Genomic DNA, 19,979 nt, shown 5'->3' with positions numbered 1-19,979 from the left:
TCCTCCCCACCTTCCTTAATGACATGCTCACGCAAGCATCTTTTCATGGGGCTGAAGAAACTCGGCTGAACAAATATTACTAGTATAAAACCAGACACAGAAAAGGGGTGGGCTTCCCTCTAAGTACTTAACACACATGGTCTGCAGTCAAATACGTCCTCCCTTATCGTAGTCCGTAAGTTAGGACCTCAAATTAGCCATAACTCTTCAACTTCACTCCTTAGAGGTAGTGACCACATCGCATGTCTTCTCCTACACAAACAGACACAAGCAGCAAAAACATTTAACTGGACACACGGTAGGTGTTCAATAAATGTTGGTTGGTTGACTGTTTAAGGCAAAGTAGACACGGAGGCTGGATTTCACTCAGGTAATATATTTTCTTTTTCTTTCAGGTCATGTATTTTTCTTTCTTTTAAAAAAATTATGGTGTTTTTTTTTTTAATTAATTAATTTATTTATTTATGGCTGTGCTGGGTCTTCGTTTCTGTGCGAGGGCTTTCTCTAGTTGTGGCAAGCGGGGGCCACTCTTCATCGCGGTGCGCGGGCCTCTCACTATCGTGGCCTCTCTTGTTGCGGAGCACAGGCTCCAGACGCGCAGGCTCAGTAGTTGTGGCTCACGGGCCTAGTTGCTCTGTGGCATGCGGGATCTTCCCAGACCAGGGCTCGAACCCGTGTCCCCTGCATTGGCAGGCAGATTCTCAACCACTGCGCCACCAGGGAAGCCCAATTATGGTGTTTTTAATAGTGGAAAAATTAAAAACAATATTAGGAGTCCAACCCGAGATTGATTAAACAACTTATGGCACATTCACATAACTGCACACCACACTGAACTGTAAAATGAAGTAAATAGATCTACATAACTGATGTGGGTAAATGGCTACAACTTATGAAGTAAGAAATGAAAGTTGTAGGGCTTCCCTGGTGGCGCAGCGGTTGGGAATCTGCCTGCCAATGCAGGGAACATGGGTTCGGGCCCTGGTCTGGGAGGATCCCACATGCTGCAGAGCAACTAGGCCCGTGAGCCACAACTACTGAGCCTGCGCGTCTGGAGCCTGTGCTCCGCAACAACAGAGGCCGTGATAGTGAGGGGCCCGCGCACCGCAATGAAGAGTGGCCCCCGCTTGCCACAACTAGAGAAAGCCCTCGCACAGAAACGAAGACCCAACACAGCCAAAAAATAAATAAACAAAATCCTTAAAAAAAAAAAAAAAAAAAGAAATGAAAGTTGTAGAACATATATAAAATGCGTATGATTCTATATTTACTAAAAAAAATTAATCTGAGAAAAGGACACTTTTTGTCACTTCTAGCTATATTCATTGCTATAATTCCAGCAGCTGGCACATAGCTAGGGTTCAGTAAATATTTGTTAATTGGCTATGGTAACACCAAGGATTCAGTATAGCACTTAAAATACTCCCAACAGAGTGTAAATTCTGACCTTTTTGTTGTTGTTGTTACTCCAGAACAAGCAGGATTTTCCTATTGTTGGGCAGGAGGGGATTGGGGAGAGCACTCTGTAATTAGACAAAGCTGGTACAGCATTAGATTGAAGGTTCTGGATAATACATTCTCTTTTGCTTACTTTATCTTTCTACCTATCTACCTATATATTAATCAATTTTCATAACTTTTTATTTTGAAATTTCCAAACCTATAGAAAAGTTGCAAGACTAATACAATAAACATCTGCATTCACCAACTGTTAACTTTTTGCCACATTTGCTTTATCTCCCCTGCATCTGTGTGTGTGTACTATTTTTGCCAAACCATCTGAGAGTATGTTATATAAATCATGACATTGCAAACCTAAATACTTCAGCATATACCTCCAAAGAACATTTGCCTATTTTTGATATGTATATAATTTTCAAAGAACTATTTCTTACTTTGAAATAGTTTAAGACCTACAAGAAGTTGCAAAAATAGTACAGAAAGTTCCCAGGTACCATGCATCCAGCTCACTCTTCATGATAATATCTTACATAACCTTATACATTATCAAAACCAAGAAAATGACACTGACACAACAAATTAATTCAACTACAGACTTTATTTGGATTTCACTAGGTTCCTCCCTCTCTCTCTCCTCTTTCATTCTATGAATTTTTATCACGTGTATAAATTTGGGTAACAGAACTCAAAGTTACAGAATAAAACAACCTTCATGTTACCCCTTTATAGTCGTATCTTCCCCCCAACCCTAATCCATCAACCATTGATCTGTTTTCAATCACTACAGTTTTTTCATTTCAAGAATGTTACATAAATGGAGTCACATAATATGGAGCACTTTTTCACTCAGCATAATGCCCTTGTGATTCATCCAAGTTGTTGAGAATTATTCATCAATAGTTGCTTCTTTTTAATACAGATTAGCATTCCTTTGGACGGACGTATCACAGTTTGTTTATCCATTCACCTGTTGAAGGACACTAAGGTTGTTTTCTGTTTTTGTCTATTATAAAGAAAGCTAATGTGAACATTAGTATACAAATTTTTCTGTGAACATAGGTTTTCATTTTTCTAGGCTGAATACTCAGGAGTGAGATTGCTGAGTCATACAGTAAATGTATTTTTAACTTTATAAGAAACTGCCGAAGTGTTTTCCAGAGTGGCTGTACTATTTTACAGTCCCACCAGCAGTGGATAAGAGATCCAGATGCTCTGAATCCTTGTAGGCACTCGACAGTGTCAGTATTTTGTCTCTGCCACTCTAATAAGTATATATCATTGTGGTTTTAATTTGCATTTCCCCAAAGGCTAGTGATGTTGAACATATTTTTCATATGCTTATTTGCCATCTGTATATTCCCTTTGGTAAAATGTCTGCTCAAGTCATTTGTCCATTTTCTAATTGGAATGTTCATTTTCTTACTGCTATGTTTAGAGTTCTTTATATACTATGGATGCACATCCTTTGTTGGATATGTGATTTGCAAATACTTCCTTCCAGTCTGTGGTTTGTCTTTTCATCTTCTTAAATGGGTCTTTTACAGAGCAAAAGATTTTTTAATTTTTATGAAGTCGAGTTTCTTGATTTCTTTTATGGATCGCACCCTTGTCACGCCAAAGAGTTTTCCCAAGTGGTTGTACAGGAAAAAATTCAACCATCTTTTTCTCCTCACATGTGTTTAATACTGTGACAGATGCTGAGAGAGATACATAGATGTAGAAGTTGTGCTCAAGGAGCTTCCAGTTCAGTTTAGACAAACACACAAATAATTACAGCAGAAGATGGGAGGCAATTATGTCATGTGAGTACTACAAAGGCTGTGGGGAGGAGGAGGAGAGTTCATGAGAGGGAAGGATCACTTTACATTGGAAATATCAGGGAAGGCTTCATGGAGGAGGCAGCATTTGAGCCTTAAGGATTTCAATAGCTGAAGTGGGGGCACAGGAAAAAATTCCAAGGAATTTTAAAGGAATTTCTTGAGCATGCACATGGCAGGCACTGTGATACCCACTTTGTATACATAATCTCATTTAAACCTCACAGTAGTCTCATGAGAGAGAGGTCAAGGGTTCTCAAACCTAAATTCAATGGGTCTGGGGTAATGCCTGGGAATCTGAATTTAAGTTCCCAGGTACTTCTAATGAGCAGTCAGGTTTGGAGACCCCTCAGGTGGATGGTTTTATTGAAATTTTACAGATGAAGAGACTAAGGTTCAGCAAATAATAGCAACTTGTTCAAAGTCCCATGGCTAGGAAGAACCGTGATGCAAAACTAGAGCTCTTATGGAGAGAACTTTATCACAAGGCTCCCTGCCTCTGGGAGGCATCATACCTAAAAAAGAATTTATGAGGGAAGAGCAGAGGCCAAAGACTAAGTCCTTGAAACCCAGGAGAGTAGTGAGCACTGCCAAATGCAGAGGCCACAGAGGATGTGGCATGAGGGAGAACCTGGGGATAACTGAACAGTGTGTCTGCCTGAGTCTGACATTACAGGAAGATGAATACACACCCCTTGCATAGGGCAGGGCACTCCCTCAGGAGACCTGGCCAGCTGGAAGGAGTTGTGGTTTGAGACTCAGCCAAGATCACTCCTTGGTAGTACAGCTTTGTGCTAAAATGATTAAAGCCAAACATCTGGGCCTACGGAGTGGTATGCCAAGAAAGGGGAGGCAGGGAGACACAAGTCTCACTGGGAAATCTCAGTATGGAATCTCAGGTAAGCTATTCAGAAATTGCAAAATGAGCCCACTTTAGATTTTCCAGGGCCACTACCCCTTTGATGGATTATTCAGGCCTTTTGCCTCACCTTCTGCTCTATGTGTGTTTTGCCTTTGGATTACTGCTTCTATTGGAGGATGGAAAGAAAAAGAAAGGTGAAACTCCAACTAGGACATTTTGCTGATTTTTGGTAGTCCTGATAACATGGTTAAAATGAGATCGGAACAACAGCCCAGATGTAAGATCTTCTAATTATTTGTGGTTGTTTCCACTTAGCCACACTCATGTTGGTCCCTGGTAGCACAGTCAAGTGGGTTATATTCTCACTCCCAAGGGGAAGCCTGGAGGCCTGTGCAAGGATACTGTGGACAATTCCATCACAAAACCCAACTCATTTGCCGTTGATGGTAGATGCAAAGCAATGTCTGTTACTTGAAAGAGGACAATGATGACGATAACCCCTTATACCTGCACAAAGCACCTTCACATGCATCAACTCAGTTTTTTATGACCTTGGCGAGGTAGGCGTTGTTATCCCCGCATGCTTAGGAAGTGGCAGGAGCCTCAATTCAAACCCATCACCTCTGATTCTTTGAATTACAAACCAGCCTGCTACTTTGTTATTGGCCAAAACTTTTCTGAAGCCTACTTAGCCTTACTCTGGCTGCATGGAAACTAATAAGACTTCAAGAGTCTCACTTTACTAAGAAGTAGAACTATGCAGTGAGGAAAGAATGTATGTTTGCTTGCTAGTGACCTTATGCAGAGTGCTGCAGCTAAGTCTTGGTTTCTTATCTGTAAGATGGGGGTAAGGGCTACCTTGAAAAGTGGCCAGAAGGAGGTAAACGTATGCAAAATTCCTGGCACAAAGGCTGGCAGAGACTATTCATTCTGTGATGTTAGCACTCTTCCATCCTTCACATCACCAGGAATTTCTGAGCCCACTGAACTCAGCATTGAGTCCCTCCAGCTCAGGTCTTGGTCTCTGATGAGGAACCACAGAGACAGGCTGTGGCAGGTCCTGACCATCTTACATGACATAAAGCACAAAGCCAAGAATATGCTCCAAAGTCCCATAGGCCTCTATTCCCCCCTTCCTTTAGTGGCCTGTCTCAGGTAATATTTCCTCCATGAAAGTAAAACTTATCCTAGAACTACATCCTTGAGATTCCAAGATCAAGAAAGGCCTTCAGTTTGGAATTCTGGAATCTACTAAAAAGTTCTTCATCCTCCCTCTTCAAAGCCATAGCCACATCCTGAGAGATTATAAGTTTGAAGACCCCACCCGACCTCCTCCCAGCCTTCATCTTTACAGATCCCATTCTTGGAAATCCACCACTGTGTAGTGAAGGAGCCCAGCTCAGTTATCAGCACTCTTCCCCACTTTTGGGGTTTAATCTGTTTGCAGGGACCTCTTTTGTCCAAAGACAGATCTCCACAAGTAGGGGTCCTCCCTAAACCAGATGAACATTTACACAGACTGAAATCTCAAATGCCTACAGGGCCAGACAGGTAAAGTAGATGAATTAAGAAGGTGGACGTTATTCAACGGAGAGTGGTGGGGGACTGTGGTGAACAGGAGAGCACGCTTAAACAATTGGCAGGCGCACCTCAGCTCTGTCGATCGTGGCCATCCCAGCTCTTTCCTCCGCTTCTCTCCACTCTCTGCAACTCAGGCCCACTCTCTTTACCTTCCTCCCCTCTCTTCCTGGGCGTCGCAGGCTTTCAGCACAGCCACCCAACCCCGGGCGCTCCGGAGAGCTGCAGAGGAACAGCTGATGAGATGCTCTCTGACGTAGACCCACTTCTCCCCTGGGAACCCCAAGCGGGCATTGGGAGGGGCCAAAGCCGCGCCCTGAGGGTCCACACTCTGTCTGGAAAAACAGGGCCTCACGCTCGGGAGCTCCAGGGTGGCGATGAGCGTACAGCATACCTCCCAGAAAACACTAACCTCCCAGTGGATTAAAGGGGGAAGGAGGACAGGGGCAAGGGACGCGATGGAGCCGTGTGGTTTCCGGATGGGAAACCCCCATCGTTTAGGCACCCTTCCGCACAAGTCACTTCCAAGCCAGACAACTCTCGGGGACGGACGCTTCAGACAGGCGGTGGCTCCTACGCAAATGGCTCTGTCCCCGCGCCCTCCGTCCATGGCGCGCGCAGCTGCGGTAGTCACTGCGCTTCCCCGCCCCCACTCCTGGATGCCCCCCTTCCCTCTCTCCACCAGACCCGGAGCAGGAGCTCCGCCCCCAACGCGCCGCCCCAGGCCTCCACCCCCCACCCCACGCCTTAAAATCCGCTGCACACCGCTCCACCGCATCCCGGCCGGCTCACCTCTCTTCTGTTCGTCAGCTCCAGCCGCAGCCGCTCTCCCGGTCCCGGTCCCGGCACCATGAGCTTCGGCTCGGAGCACTACCTGGGCGCCGCCTCCTCCTACCGCAAGGTGTTCGGAGACGGCTCGCGCCTGTCCTCGCGCCTCTCCGGGGCCGGCGGCGCGGGTAGCTTCCGCTCGCAGTCGCTGTCCCGCTGCAATGTGGCCTCCTCGGCTGCCTGCTCCTCGGCTTCGTCGCTCGGCCTGGGCCTGGCCTACCGCCGGTCTCCGGCGTCCGACGGGCTGGACCTGAGTCAGGCGGCGGCGCGCACCAACGAGTACAAGATCATCCGCACTAACGAGAAGGAGCAGCTTCAGGGCCTCAACGACCGCTTTGCCATGTTCATCGAGAAGGTGCACCAGCTGGAGACGCAGAATCGCGCGCTCGAGGCCGAGCTGGCCGCGCTGCGGCAGCGCCACGCCGAGCCGTCGCGCCTCGGCGAGCTCTTCCAGCGCGAGCTGCGCGAGCTGCGCGCGCAGCTGGAGGAGGCGAGCTCGGCGCGCTCGCAGGCCCTGCTGGAGCGCGACGGGCTGGCGGAGGAGGTGCAGCGGCTACGGGCGCGCTGCGAGGAGGAGAGCCGGGGCCGCGAAGGGGCCGAGCGCGCCCTGAAGGCGCAGCAGCGCGACGTGGACGGCGCCACGCTGGCCCGCCTGGATCTGGAGAAGAAGGTGGAGTCGCTGCTGGACGAGCTGGCCTTCGTGCGCCAGGTGCACGACGAGGAGGTGGCCGAGCTACTGGCCACGCTGCAGGCGTCGTCGCAGGCCGCGGCCGAGGTGGACGTGGCTGTGGCTAAACCAGACCTGAGTTCGGCGCTGAGGGAAATCCGCGCCCAGTATGAGTCCCTGGCCGCCAAGAACCTTCAGTCAGCTGAGGAGTGGTACAAGTCCAAGTTTGCCAACTTGAACGAGCAGGCGGCGCGCAGCACCGAGGCCATCCGGGCCAGCCGCGAGGAGATTCACGAGTACCGGCGCCAGCTGCAGGCACGCACCATCGAGATCGAGGGGCTGCGCGGGGCCAACGAGTCCTTGGAGAGGCAGATCCTGGAGCTGGAGGAGCGGCACAGTGCCGAGGTGGCCAGCTACCAGGTAAAGGTTGGAACGCCGCGTAGGGAGGGGAGTCCTGTTCTCTCCCGCGCGTACTTCCCGCACAGTTGGGGCCCTAGAAACCAAGGGGAGGATAAGGGAGGGGACAGAAAGAGCCCCGCCTGGAGGCATTAGCAAGCAAAAAGCCCTGGAGCCTCTCTCGCTAATTTTAGGGGCCTGGACGCCCTCTTTCCCTGCCCCTCACTTAACGTCCCTGCCCAAGCCCTTCTAACAAAGAAGCCCTCAAGCTTCTGTTCTTCGGAGTTTTAATATCTACCTCATGCCTCCCTGTCAGCAAGTGGGCATAAACACGCTGGCGACCTGAAGAACAGCACCCACCCAAAGTAGGAGTGAGCCCAGCGGGGGTGGGTCACAGCCTCTCCATGGCTGGTGGTGCTGTTTCCGCTGTCTGGCTTGTTTGATTGACTTTGAAAGGCTTTCTGTGCGCCCTGGAAATAGTTCTGCCCTTGGGTTGGGGGAAGAATGAGGTACTAAACTGGGAAGGGTTCTATCCCATTGTCTTGACTTTTGCCCTCAAAGGAGTAGAGATTGGGAGCCAACAAGATGAGTGATTGGGCTGGTAATAACCGCTCTGCTCTGTCCTCCCCCAACACACATACACGGTTCCCTCCTCGACCGAGTAATGTTACTTCTTCCTAAAGAAAGCTTTGCAGCCGTTAGCAAATGAGAGCGGTCGGTCGCTGTCCTCGGTGCTGATCTCTAGTTCTTTCCATCTCAGAATTTCCCTCCTGTCTCATGTCCCAGTTATGAGTCTCTAGGCAATTAACTGCTTTGATTTTTTTTTTCTCTTCTGCAACACCAACACATCAGTCTTGGCTACCTGCAATCAAAAAGGTCACCTCGTGGACAGCATCAGTTTTCACTTTCATGGATGGCTTAGCACTTAACAAAAAGCACTTAATCTGCTCAGAAACAGTGAAGTCGAAAATGCCCATTTCCTTAACATTTTTCCATCCTAAGTGCATGTGATAAATCACAGAGATGGGTTCATCTTTGTTATAGGTCACTTATTTTTTTTCCGTCTTTGCCTGTCCTCTAAGCCCCTGTGAAGGTATCGATTGGCTCTTTCCTCCTTTTCTCTCCAAACAAAGGCCACTGCATCTTCAGTTTTACCACATAGAACATTCTGGGCTTATGACCACAAAGGACACAGAGGCAGGAGAAAAGTGTAGAAAAGAATCTAAATAGTGTGGTTCAGTTTCAAGGTGCAATAAAAATTCCATGGGATAGAATGCTAATAATTCGGAAACTTGCAATAATTCGTTCTAGCCAAGATCAAAGTTTACATTTGATAAAATTAATGGGGTTTGGGAACATTAATAAAATACAATCAAGAAAGGAGTGAAACCTCAAAATGCTAGTTGAGTCTGGAGCTATTGATGTGCAGTATTTGCTGTTCATTATAAATTACTCCCTTTGATAAAGGAAGGAAGCTTGCTTAGACCATTTGTTTTGGTGTTTGGAATTACAGTAATATTCAAATACTTCTGTTCCACTTCAATATCTGTAACTTGAACTTTTCACTATATGGCCTAGGTCCCAGATGGCCTGAACTAATCACATTTAGTTAATTGAGACTTCATGTTTTCTTCTAGAAGCTTCAAAGGATGAGTTAGGTGGTCTTCTGGAGTGCTAGCCCAGTATTTCTCTAAAAAGGATAACTTACCCACAACCGCCATCTGAATTGGGCTTTGCCATGTCCTCTGTTTGCTCATTATAGCCCCTGTATTCTGAGAGGTAGTGACAGTATTGTCTGGCTTGTTTTGTTTGCTTTAAAAGGCTTTCAGTGTTAGACAATAGTAGGGTCATGGAGATGTAGTCTGCAGAAAACAAAAAACAACAGAAACTGCAGCTTCTGCAGCTCTGCAGTGCTGCCCCCGTCAGCTTTAGCCTCAGAGCCTCAGTGGACCTGCTTTGAATGGAAGAGAAGATCAAACATATATACATATATATATGTATATATGTATATATATGTGTGTATATATATATGTGTATATATATGTGTGTGTGTGTATATATATATATATATATATATATATATATATATATATCCTACCTACCTTTTAGGACCTAAGGCTGAGGTGGGGCTCACATCTTCACCTGGGGATCCTGAAGTCCTGAAGCCACAAGGGAGTCCTCGGGCTATTCTCTGTAACAGTCTTGGCAGTGCTGACTGAGATGAAAAGCCTCCTCCACAGTGAGATTCAGCCATTGTTTCCTTGCCCTCTAACCCCATCCCCCTCCCCTTTCACTGCAGTAATGGAGGCTGTTCTTTCTTCTGCTTCAGAGATTAGTGCTAGGCTCATCTTCCTTTGCAAGTTTGCCACCCTCTTAGTGGCAGAGGAGGGCCCCATTAAAGTCACGTTTTCCCTGCTCCTGAGAGCTAACAGCCTATTTGAGGAAAGAAAGCTTATCACACTTTTGAAAGGGTGACGAATGATTCAAGGTGACATCGTAAGTATACAGTGGTGTATGAGAGAGCCTGAATCAGGTAACAGGAAAAATTATGAGGAGTTGGGGCTGTTGTCCTCAGAAGCCAAACAGAGCCACCCTCTTTAGCTGCAGGCTTTCCATTTCTGACACAGGGTGATTCTGGTTCCTGCATAGCTGCTTCACCACCATTAGAGTCCTTGCTCTGCCAAAGATGTCTAAGGACATTTTTGCAGGGTACTGGGGGCCCTGGCCCTATACTATGGTCAGTCTTGGAAAGCTGAAGCTTTCCTTGAAAGACCTTGCTGAACAATCAAGATCACACCATTAGCTAATGCTCTCCAGGGAGATGAGCCAAGTCTGCCCTCCTCTCTCCAGTATGAGATTGGAATGCAGCCTAATTAAATAGGAGGAAGGGGCTGGCCCCTTGGAGATTGGGGGTGGCAGTGGCTGAGTAAAAATCTATAGCTTGATAGATCCATTTCTGAAATTAGAATTCAGGAATAAAGCTTCATTTGGTCCCTCTCTTTTTTTTTTTTTCAACTCATCCATGTGCTTTTTGCTTTCTTTTGTTCTGTTTTTGCCCCCTCTACCTCACTGTATTATTGTCACCTGGGCCATCCTGATAGAGCCTTTACAGAAAAAAAACCTAGTGTTTCCTAAACCCATTGACCCACCAAGGTTACTTGGGCGCTTAACAGAAAGATTCTCGGGCCCACTCCCAAAGATATGGATTCATCAGTTTGCAGGTGGGGCCCAGGAATATGCAATTTCAATTAAAGCACCGTCATTCCTCAGACTGATTTGGGTGTGCACTGACTTAAAGCACATTTCCCAGTGTAAACCAGCCTATAGAAATACATATAATGCAACATTTTAAAGTATGGTAGGAAAAAAAAAAAATGGGATGAAGCAAAAACAGGAGTGAGAAAAGGCAGCACAGTGACCTGTGAGTGTACCATATATAGAAATCCTCTCTCCCCACCTTCATTTATCAGGCAGAGCAGTAATTCTGAACAGCCTCTTTCAATCAGTGAGTGCCGCACTCACTACCGCTCACCTGGCTGAGGGCCCCTCAAAGTGATGAAACCCACAGCACTGTCTGTTGTTCCTGTGCTCCACTGCAGATGCTAGCGTGGCCAGTTCTCTCTCTTACTCCCAGCCCGCATCCTTCCTTCCGGCCCTGAGGAAGATGCTCAGCACTTGGTTTAGCCATTCCAGGAGAGACCCCCGCAGGAGCTGGGAGTGCCTCTCTCCCACTGCCTCAGGCTAATCCAGCAGTAGCTGCGTGGTTGGGGGAGGGAGCAGACTGCAGCGCTCTGCTCACATTTCCAGCTGGAGGCCATCTTTGGCAGGGCTTTTGAAGGGCAATGCAAGACAGCGTGGTGTGGGGAAGAGAGCGCAAACAAGGAGACTGGACATTGAGGAGCAGTGGTCAGCAGTCAGCACAGTTCCTTCTAACAGGAGCAGAGTCGTGCTTTTTGTCTACACTGGTCCATAAAATAGACATGTGAAATGTGTAACAGAAAAGTTTAAGGAAATTTCATCTATCTGGAACTCAGGTCCCCAACAACCTCTTATTCAGAAAACACAGCTGTGAAACAAAAATAATTTTTTTAAAAGGACCTAATCAACCTGCTGATGTGACAAAACGTCTATCTCTAAATCACATATTGGGAAGTTGGCCCTTCTGCTGCCCCCAGCCTGTTTATTGTAAACTTTACATGATTCTAAAGTACTTTGCTATTTGGATTTCAAGCATGCAGCAAGATAAAGAAGAGGAACCACTGGAGTCAGGCATTGTCAAGAATGAGTAGAAACAGATCAGTTAAACTTTCAGGACAAAGAAAACCAATACGTAGCAAACACTAACTCAAACACTGCTCTATGAATTGGGAGATTGGGATTGACATATATACACTAATATGTATAAAATAGATAACTAATAAGAACCTGCTATATGAAAAAAATAAAATTTTTAAAAATTAAAAATTAAAAAAAAATACTGTTCTAAGGGGCCATTTAGGGTAGAAATAAACAGTCTGATATATCTTAGTTGACCTAAAAGATAAATCACATCACAGAATTATAGAAAAATAATTGATCATTATCTTAATCCTTAGTTGCTGAGAAAGGTTGCATTATGTTTAGTGTCCTAGGTAAGAGTGCTACAAACCACTTTAGAAAGGTTTTTATTTAAAATTGTGATTTTTAAAAAATCTGTTACGGAGATGTACATCTTCGTGAAAAAACAAACAAAAAATAATAATCTGGTGCTTTAAGGGGTTTGCCTCCAACTCTCCAATATTAAAATTTTATTTTACATTGCCTTCCTTAGTTATCTAAAGGGTTGTAGGGAGGGCTCGTGATTAATTTGTCCATATCGTTAAAAGGGTAGAGAGTCACATGGTATGATATTAACAATTAAAAACATCACTAACATTTATTGTGCATTCCTAGGTGCCGAATGCTGTTCTAATGCCTATTATCTAATTTAACAGATAATGGATTCATCACATAATAATGTGAGATGCATTAAATTGGCATCCTAACTTGAGGATCTCAGAACACCTCAGAAAATAATAAACACTGTAATTTCCCATATACAGACATGGAAGTTTCAAAGAAACTAAAATATAGAAAACTGACTGAGGTATGTTAGATGTTTGTGGCAGGGCAAGAAATGCAACCCAAAGATACTGATGAAATCCTCTTTTTTTCCTCATATAACATTTCTCTTGCTCCTTTGCATAATGAGTATGCTCCCTCCCCTTTCTCCTTTTTCCTTCACCCTAGACTCTTTTCCCCCTTACCACAATAATATTGATTTTCTTACCTCTAATGAGTCACTAGCAGACTTGCTTGTAGGCTAGTTTAACCTCAAATATAGCAACCATCCAGTAAAATTTCTTGGTAAAACTCCTTTTAAACTCTCATGATCTCTTAACACACTTTGGAATATTTTCATCACTGTCCAGTGTATTATGTATTTTCCCCACTGCTTATCATCCCTTGCTCTGTACCCATCAGTTAATTGAGTTTCTTCTTTTTGGTATTCCTGTCAATATTTATAGAACAGGTAGGTGGTATGAATTTTTGTTCTTTCTGCAGATTCTCTTGATTTGGAAGTTTGCACCCCCAGTGTATCAGCCCTGCCTTTCACCATCGCTTCAACATCCCCACAAGGGAAGTTCAAAGGGTTCCTCAGCACTTACTTTCTTGAGGTTTCTGATATGTTTATCTGCAACACTATTTCATAAAAATAACTCTCAGTCACTGTGCTCTTCATGTTGACAGAGTTGCAACTGAATTATATAAATTATTTGCTCAGAATAAGAAAACAAATGCTTATGTAGCATCATTCATTCATTCAACAGTCATTCATTGAGCATCTACAGTGTGCATTGTGCTAGGCTGTGGGCTTCCAGGGGTGAACTAGACAGAAGGGGTCCAGGTTTCCATGTAAATTACATCCTGGTGCAATAGTTCTCTAATAGTGACTCACCCTCCAGGGAACGTTTAGCAGTGTCTGGAGACATTGTTGGTTATCACAACTGGGAGGGAGAGCACGTGCTACTGGCATCTAGTGGATAGAGGTCAGGGATGCTGCTAAAAATCCTACGTTCATAGGACAGCCCCCCACAACAAGGAATTACGTAGATAATGATAAGAGCTAAAAAGCAGAGTGGGGACTTCCCTGGTGGCGCAGTGGTTAAGAATCCGCCTGCCAATGCAGGGGACACGGGTTAGATCCCTGGTCCGGGAAGATCCCACATGCTGCGGAACAACTAAGCCCGTGCGCCAGAACTACTGAGCCTGCGCTCTAGAGCCCGCGAGCCACAACTACGAGCCCGTGTGGTGCAACTACTGAAGCCCACGCGCCTAGAGCCGGCGCTCCGCAACAAGAGAAGCCACCGCAATGAGAAGCCCACGCACCGCAACGAAGAGCAGCCCCCGCTTGCCACAACTAGAGAAAGCCCGTGCACAGCAATGAAGACCCCATGCAGCCAAAAATAAATAAATAAATCTATTTTTTAAATATAATAAATAAATAAAAAGCAGAGTGGCCAGTTTCAAGTGGGGGCTTTTTTCTAATTTGTCTTCCCACTGGAGGTGCCTTTTTCTAATTTACACAAAGTTCCTTCATGGGCTAGCAGCTGCCCTGGTTTAAGGTAAAATCACGTGCTAGATCAGTGTGGAAAGGGTACTTAAACTGGATGCTGAGGAAGACCTGTCTTAGTAAAGGGCATTTGAACTGAATCTAGTATGACATGAAGTCAGTCATGTGAAGACCCACCACAGAGCATTCCACACAGAGGAAACAGCTAGCCTAAAGGGCCTGGGATAGCAATGAACTTGGTAAGTTTAAGGAGCAAAAGAGAAGGCCAAGGTAGCTGAAACACATTGAGCAAGGGGAAAAGTATAGGCCATGCTGAGGAGTTTGGACTTAATTCCAAAGCTGTTGGAGGGTTTTAGGAAGATGAGCAATAGGATCTACTGTGTTTTTAAAAGATCCTCTGGTTTCTCAAGAATCACAGATTTAAAGCTATTTTTCTTCTGTGCCTGGGTTTACACCTGGAGGAACTTAAAGCAAAAGTATTATATGAACTTAGTTTCTTTTTTAAAAAATATTATAGGGACTTCCCTGATGGCACAGTGGTTAAGAATCCGCCTGCCAATGCAGGGAACATGGGTTCGAGCCCTGGTCCAGGAAGATCTCACATGCTGCGGAGCAACTAAGCCCATGCGCTACAACTACTGAGCCTGCTCTCTAGAGCCCGCAAGCCACAACTACTGAGCCATGTGCCACAACTACTGAGCCCACAAGCCTAGAGTCTGTGCACCACAACGAAGTGTAGCCCCCACTCACTGCAACTAGAGAAAGCTCGTGCGCAGCAACAAAGACCCAATGCAGCCAAAAATAAATAAATACATAAATTTTAAAAAAATTATAATTTCCATCTGCCATTTGGATTAAAAAAAAATCCCTTGGAGTGTTTATGCTTCCTCCCTATCTGTCATGTAAAATGCTTTCAGTAAAGTGATTGAGTAGCAGACTTTCAGGAAACCATCAAAACAAATGGAGGCAGAGAAGACTTGCCATCCCCTCTGTGCTCTCCACAGTTGGAATTTTCTGAATCTAAGCTCCTAACCTGAGCCTTTGGTTTTGGAAAGTACATGTAACTGAGTGATTCAGCAGTAATACAACAAGCAAGGGAGGGACGGTAAGTAAGTAAAAAATAAATATTTCCCCGGTATTCAGTTTAGAACCGTGTGCTCCGTGGTAGAAATGTATCCAAATCTCTTGGGGACCTTTATGAAAAAATGCAGATGCTGGGACCCCACCCTAGAACAAATGAATCAGAATCTGGGCTGGGGGACAGGTCTGGATTCTTAATGTGTAGGCAGGGTTGAGAATCCTTGCTTTCTCAATCTCAGTCTCAGTCTCCATGAATGTCAGCTGGTTTGGCCTAAATATGTTGGACATGCATTGCTTTTCAGGATAATATTGGGCAGCTGGAGAATGATCTGAGGAACACCAAGAGTGAGATGGCCCGCCACCTTCGGGAATACCAGGACTTGCTCAATGTCAAAATGGCTCTTGACATTGAGATAGCAGCTTACAGGTATGTCACAGGGCATGCTCACCCAAGCAGATCCCATCACCTGGGGCATCTCTACCCAAATAAGTGGTTTTAGTCTCTCTGATTTCTGATAGGTGAGGGGGGGTTAAGGAAAGGCATCATGGGCTCCTTCCAGGTGAGCTGACCCTTATGTCCCTCGACTTGGTTATATCCCAGCTCCACCTTACTAGGCCTGGAGTAGTCTACCTACCTCTGCAAGGATTTAAGGGGATAAAGTGAGTGCACAGAGGTTGAAATAAAATCTATCAGACTCTAACTTTAAAAATGGGGTTCGTATAACATAGAAAGTCCCAATAGGTGAGGTATCCCCCTGGATTCCTACTCAAGCAATATGTAAGTGAACATTTACCTCTAAAAAAAATAAATACGGGGTGGGGGTGGGGGTGGTGTGATGAACTGGGAGATTGGGATTGACATGTATACACTAATATGTATAAAATAGATAACTAATAACCTGCTGTATAAAAAAATAAATAAAATAAAAATTCAAAATAAATAAATAAATAACAGCAGCTACTATTTTTTGAATGACTGCTGTGTGCCAGGTACTATATTAGATACTGCATATAAATTATCTAGGTATCAAGTCATATTATTCCCATTGTGCAGATGAGAAAACTTGAACCACAGACTGTGCAACATGCTCAAAGTCACAGTGCTGGTAATGGAAGAGCTCAAACTCAACCCCAGATCTGTCTGAGAACTTTTTCTATTTTTCCTTACACTATGTATACTACTTCAAAACAAAGCTCCAAGAGGAGTTGATAGTGTTTTGAGTTTCTGATTTTAAAAAAAATGATAAAAATTATTAGAGTTATGAGAAAAAAGGTATTGGGGCCATGCTTTTATGATGCTGTTTAAGCCAGGCTGGGAAAAAGCTTGGTATCTGAAACAGTTTAATTCACTGGTTTCTGTTATTGCTGATTCCATTTCCTTTGTACCCCTACACGTTGAAAAAATACAAATCTCAAGTTAAGGCTGAATTAGGCAATTCCTTTGTGGACTTCTTACCTTCTTATCCCTGTTGCATTTAAGGTGTTAATTAGTAAAATTCTCCTTAGAGCTTTGTAGACTCTAAGTGCCAAAAATGGGTGTGATGAGACCAAGGGGAGTTGTAGGGTTTTTTTAAATGTATTTGCGAATAGGATAGGTTTCCCCTTGACAGTGCTTTAAACGCAGCTTGTGCTAAAGATTTGTGAGTGTGTGTGTGAGTGTGTGTTTGAGTGTGTGTGTGCACGTGCCGGATAAAGTCCGGGTCTTTGAGCCTTGAAATTCACTATTTATTGGCCTCAATCTCATGAAGAAACTGCGAAATCTTTCTAATCTTTCTAAAATGAATAGAGGCTGGAGGGTTAAATTCTTTAAAAAAAAAAAGTTTCAAGTTGACTTCCTGAGAGTTTTTCTCTGTTGGATTTACAGGAAACTGCTGGAAGGCGAAGAGACACGTTTTAGCACCAGTGGATTAAGCATTTCAGGCCTGAATCCACTTCCCAATCCAAGTTATCTGCTCCCTCCTAGAATCCTCAGTTCTACCACCTCCAAAGTCTCATCCACTGGGCTGTCTCTTAAGAAAGAGGAGGAGGAAGAGGAGGCTTCTAAGGTAGCCGTGAAGAAAACCTCCCAGTTAGGGGAAAGTTTTGAAGAAATATTGGAGGAGACAGTGATATCTGCTAAGAAAACCGAGAAATCAAATATAGAAGAAAACACCATTTCAAGCCAAAAAATATAATTCTGTTGCTTAAAAAAAGTTAATGCTTAAGAGGGGATAATATGCATTTGACTTGTTAAACAGCCTATTCCTGATCCAAAACACCTGTCGCCACTATACAATGTCTTCAAGGCTTCAGTCTCATATTTAGCATTGAATACTTACTTTCTCTAATAAGAAAACCACACCTTAGATTGGAGCAAACAGCAGTCCTAGAGCAATCACAGAGGAGTTATCTAAGAATGCAGCTTTCTCACCTAAACCTTAGGCTTCACAGCAATAGATGATTCAGGTACAGAGGAAGTACAAACTAAGGTACTAAGTCTGTGATCATCATCATTTTGCTGTGAATTGAAATTAAAATCTATATTCACTCACCATACCCAGCCATTACCCAGCTATTTAATCTCACTCTAGATACCTAAAACATAAGGTCACTGCCAAAGATAAACCCACGGTCCACACCTGACACCACTCTGATAGAACTGTTTCACAAATGATAGGTGTTTGTTTAATGGACTCTTTCCCTCCCATCCCCCCTCAATTCCATATATCCTTTTCTTCCATTCAGAAAAAAGAAGGCTAGTGTAGTATTTATCCCTTTGAAATACATTTCGGTTCTTCTCAAAAGAACTTACCCCCTTTAGCTCTCTCTGCTCAATAGGTAGAAATAGATGCATGCTGACCATTTCTGTGATTTGTGTAGTGACTTCTTCCTGTCCATTTCATGTCCTTCTATTGCTATAGTTTAAAAGAAATGGCAGTGATAAGTTTTATGGGTTGCCCCCAACAAATAAAATATTGAAAAAAGTCTCTAGATTTTAGGCTTTTAGCTTATTCAAATCCATTTAATTAGGAAAAAGGAACACTTTATTGAGTGTAGCTTTTCACCTTAACTTTAGAAGCACAGTCATAGTTAATCCCAAACTGTGATTAAGCTGACCTTAGATTTAGTAGTATAAGCTAGAAGAGGTGAGTATTTGTATGAAGGGGAAAAGCCAAGGTCTCATTTATCCGTGGCAGTTCATTTGTGGTGATAGAGAATTTAGCTGTTTCATGCCTTTACCCTTAGACAGAATCCACATATTCCCCTTCCCACTAGTCTAGGTCCTAAGGAGGCCTTGTTTTCACTCTTATGCCTTTTAAGAGTGCTAAGTATAGATTATGTTATCACCAGGACACAATGCTCCTGCCCAAAAGTAAAAGAAGTCACTTCTGGTCAATCAACACCACCAGCAAATATAAAAAAGAAATATTTCTCTTTTCTGAAAGAATCTTGCCCAAACAGTTTTCCCACTGCTGCATGGTTAGTGGGGTCTCCCTTCCCTGCTGGAGACGAAGAGATACTCAGGCCAGAGAAAGGGCACACATGCTCCTACTCACATGCTAGGAAGTAGATTCTGGGGAGGCCAGTTTTCATCTGCCCAGCTGTGTAGCAGCTGCATTGCCCAGTCTTCCATGTGTGCCAAGTTTGATGCAGAATTAATTCTTTGTTGGAGTCACTTCCACCAGATCTAAAGAGTTGCTATATCTCTGTCACACATCTCCATTAGGAACTCTGTGGTGAAAAGGACATGATGCTTTTACTGAACTTTCTTATCCTAGCACATGCTTCAGTCGTTCAAGGAACTTGAAAGAATACTTTTCTCTTCTTCCTTTCCCTTACTCCACCCCATCTTTACTCCCCACACTTACTGTAAAATGTTAGTAAAATGAGAATTAAAAGTCACATGAATCCCACCAACATGACTTGTGTTTCGTGGTTTCTGCTGCTTTAACTGAGAGAAGCACTGTTCTGGTTCAATGAGACAGGTGTACCCCCAAGTCATTCAGAAATCATATGTTGTCTGTTTCCTGCATCCACGTTTAGTTTCGATTAATGTTCTTTTGTTTGTTTTTTGTTTTCTCCCTGCCAAGGCCTTGAGGCAGTCTGCAGACTGTCTGGTCTGAAACACATAATGCACTAAGTGGACAGTTCATGGCAGGAAGTGGGGAAATCAATCAAATGATGAAAGACAGTGTATTCCGTACCTGGATAATAATTTTTTTTGAATTTTATATTTTTCTAAACAGCAGGTTCTTATTAGTTATCTGTTTTATACATATTAGTGTATATATGTCAATCCCAATCTCCCAGTTCATCCCACCACCACCACCCCCCCCCTGCTTTCCCCCCTTGGTGTCCATACGTTTGTTCTCTACACCTCTGTCTCTATTTCTGCCTTGCAAACTGGTTCATCCGTAGCATTTTTCTAGATTCCTCATATATGCGTTAATATACAATATTTGTTTTTCTCTTTCTGACTTATTTCACTCTGTATGACAGTCTTTAAGTCCACCCACGTCTCTACAAATGACCTAATTTCGTTCCTTTTTATGGCTGAGTAATATTCCACTGTATATAGGTACCACATCTTCTTTATACATTTGTCTGTTGATGGGCATTTAGGTTGCTTCCATGACCTGGCTATTGTAAATAGTGCTGCAATGAACATTGGGGTGTATGTGTCTTTTTGAATTATGGTTTTCTCTGGGTATATGCCCA

At 44.1% G+C, this 19,979-nt stretch overlaps 1 protein-coding gene across 1 annotated transcript; it reads left to right on the top strand.

The window, feature by feature from the left end:
• The first annotated feature begins 6,509 nt into the window (after positions 1-6,509).
• INA (internexin neuronal intermediate filament protein alpha) lies at positions 6,510-19,501 on the top strand. Its single transcript, XM_057530881.1, has 3 exons — positions 6,510-7,633; positions 15,584-15,708; positions 17,146-19,501. The coding sequence occupies exons 1-3, from the start codon at positions 6,569-6,571 to the stop codon at positions 17,453-17,455; spliced, it is 1,500 nt and encodes a 499-aa protein (XP_057386864.1). The 5' UTR covers positions 6,510-6,568; the 3' UTR covers positions 17,456-19,501.
• The last annotated feature ends 478 nt before the right edge of the window (positions 19,502-19,979 follow it).

Source organism: Balaenoptera acutorostrata, chromosome 16, assembly GCF_949987535.1.
Source record: "Balaenoptera acutorostrata chromosome 16, mBalAcu1.1, whole genome shotgun sequence".
Classification (NCBI taxonomy): Eukaryota; Metazoa; Chordata; class Mammalia; order Artiodactyla; family Balaenopteridae; genus Balaenoptera; species Balaenoptera acutorostrata.
This window is presented reverse-complemented; position numbering and strand designations above follow the sequence as displayed.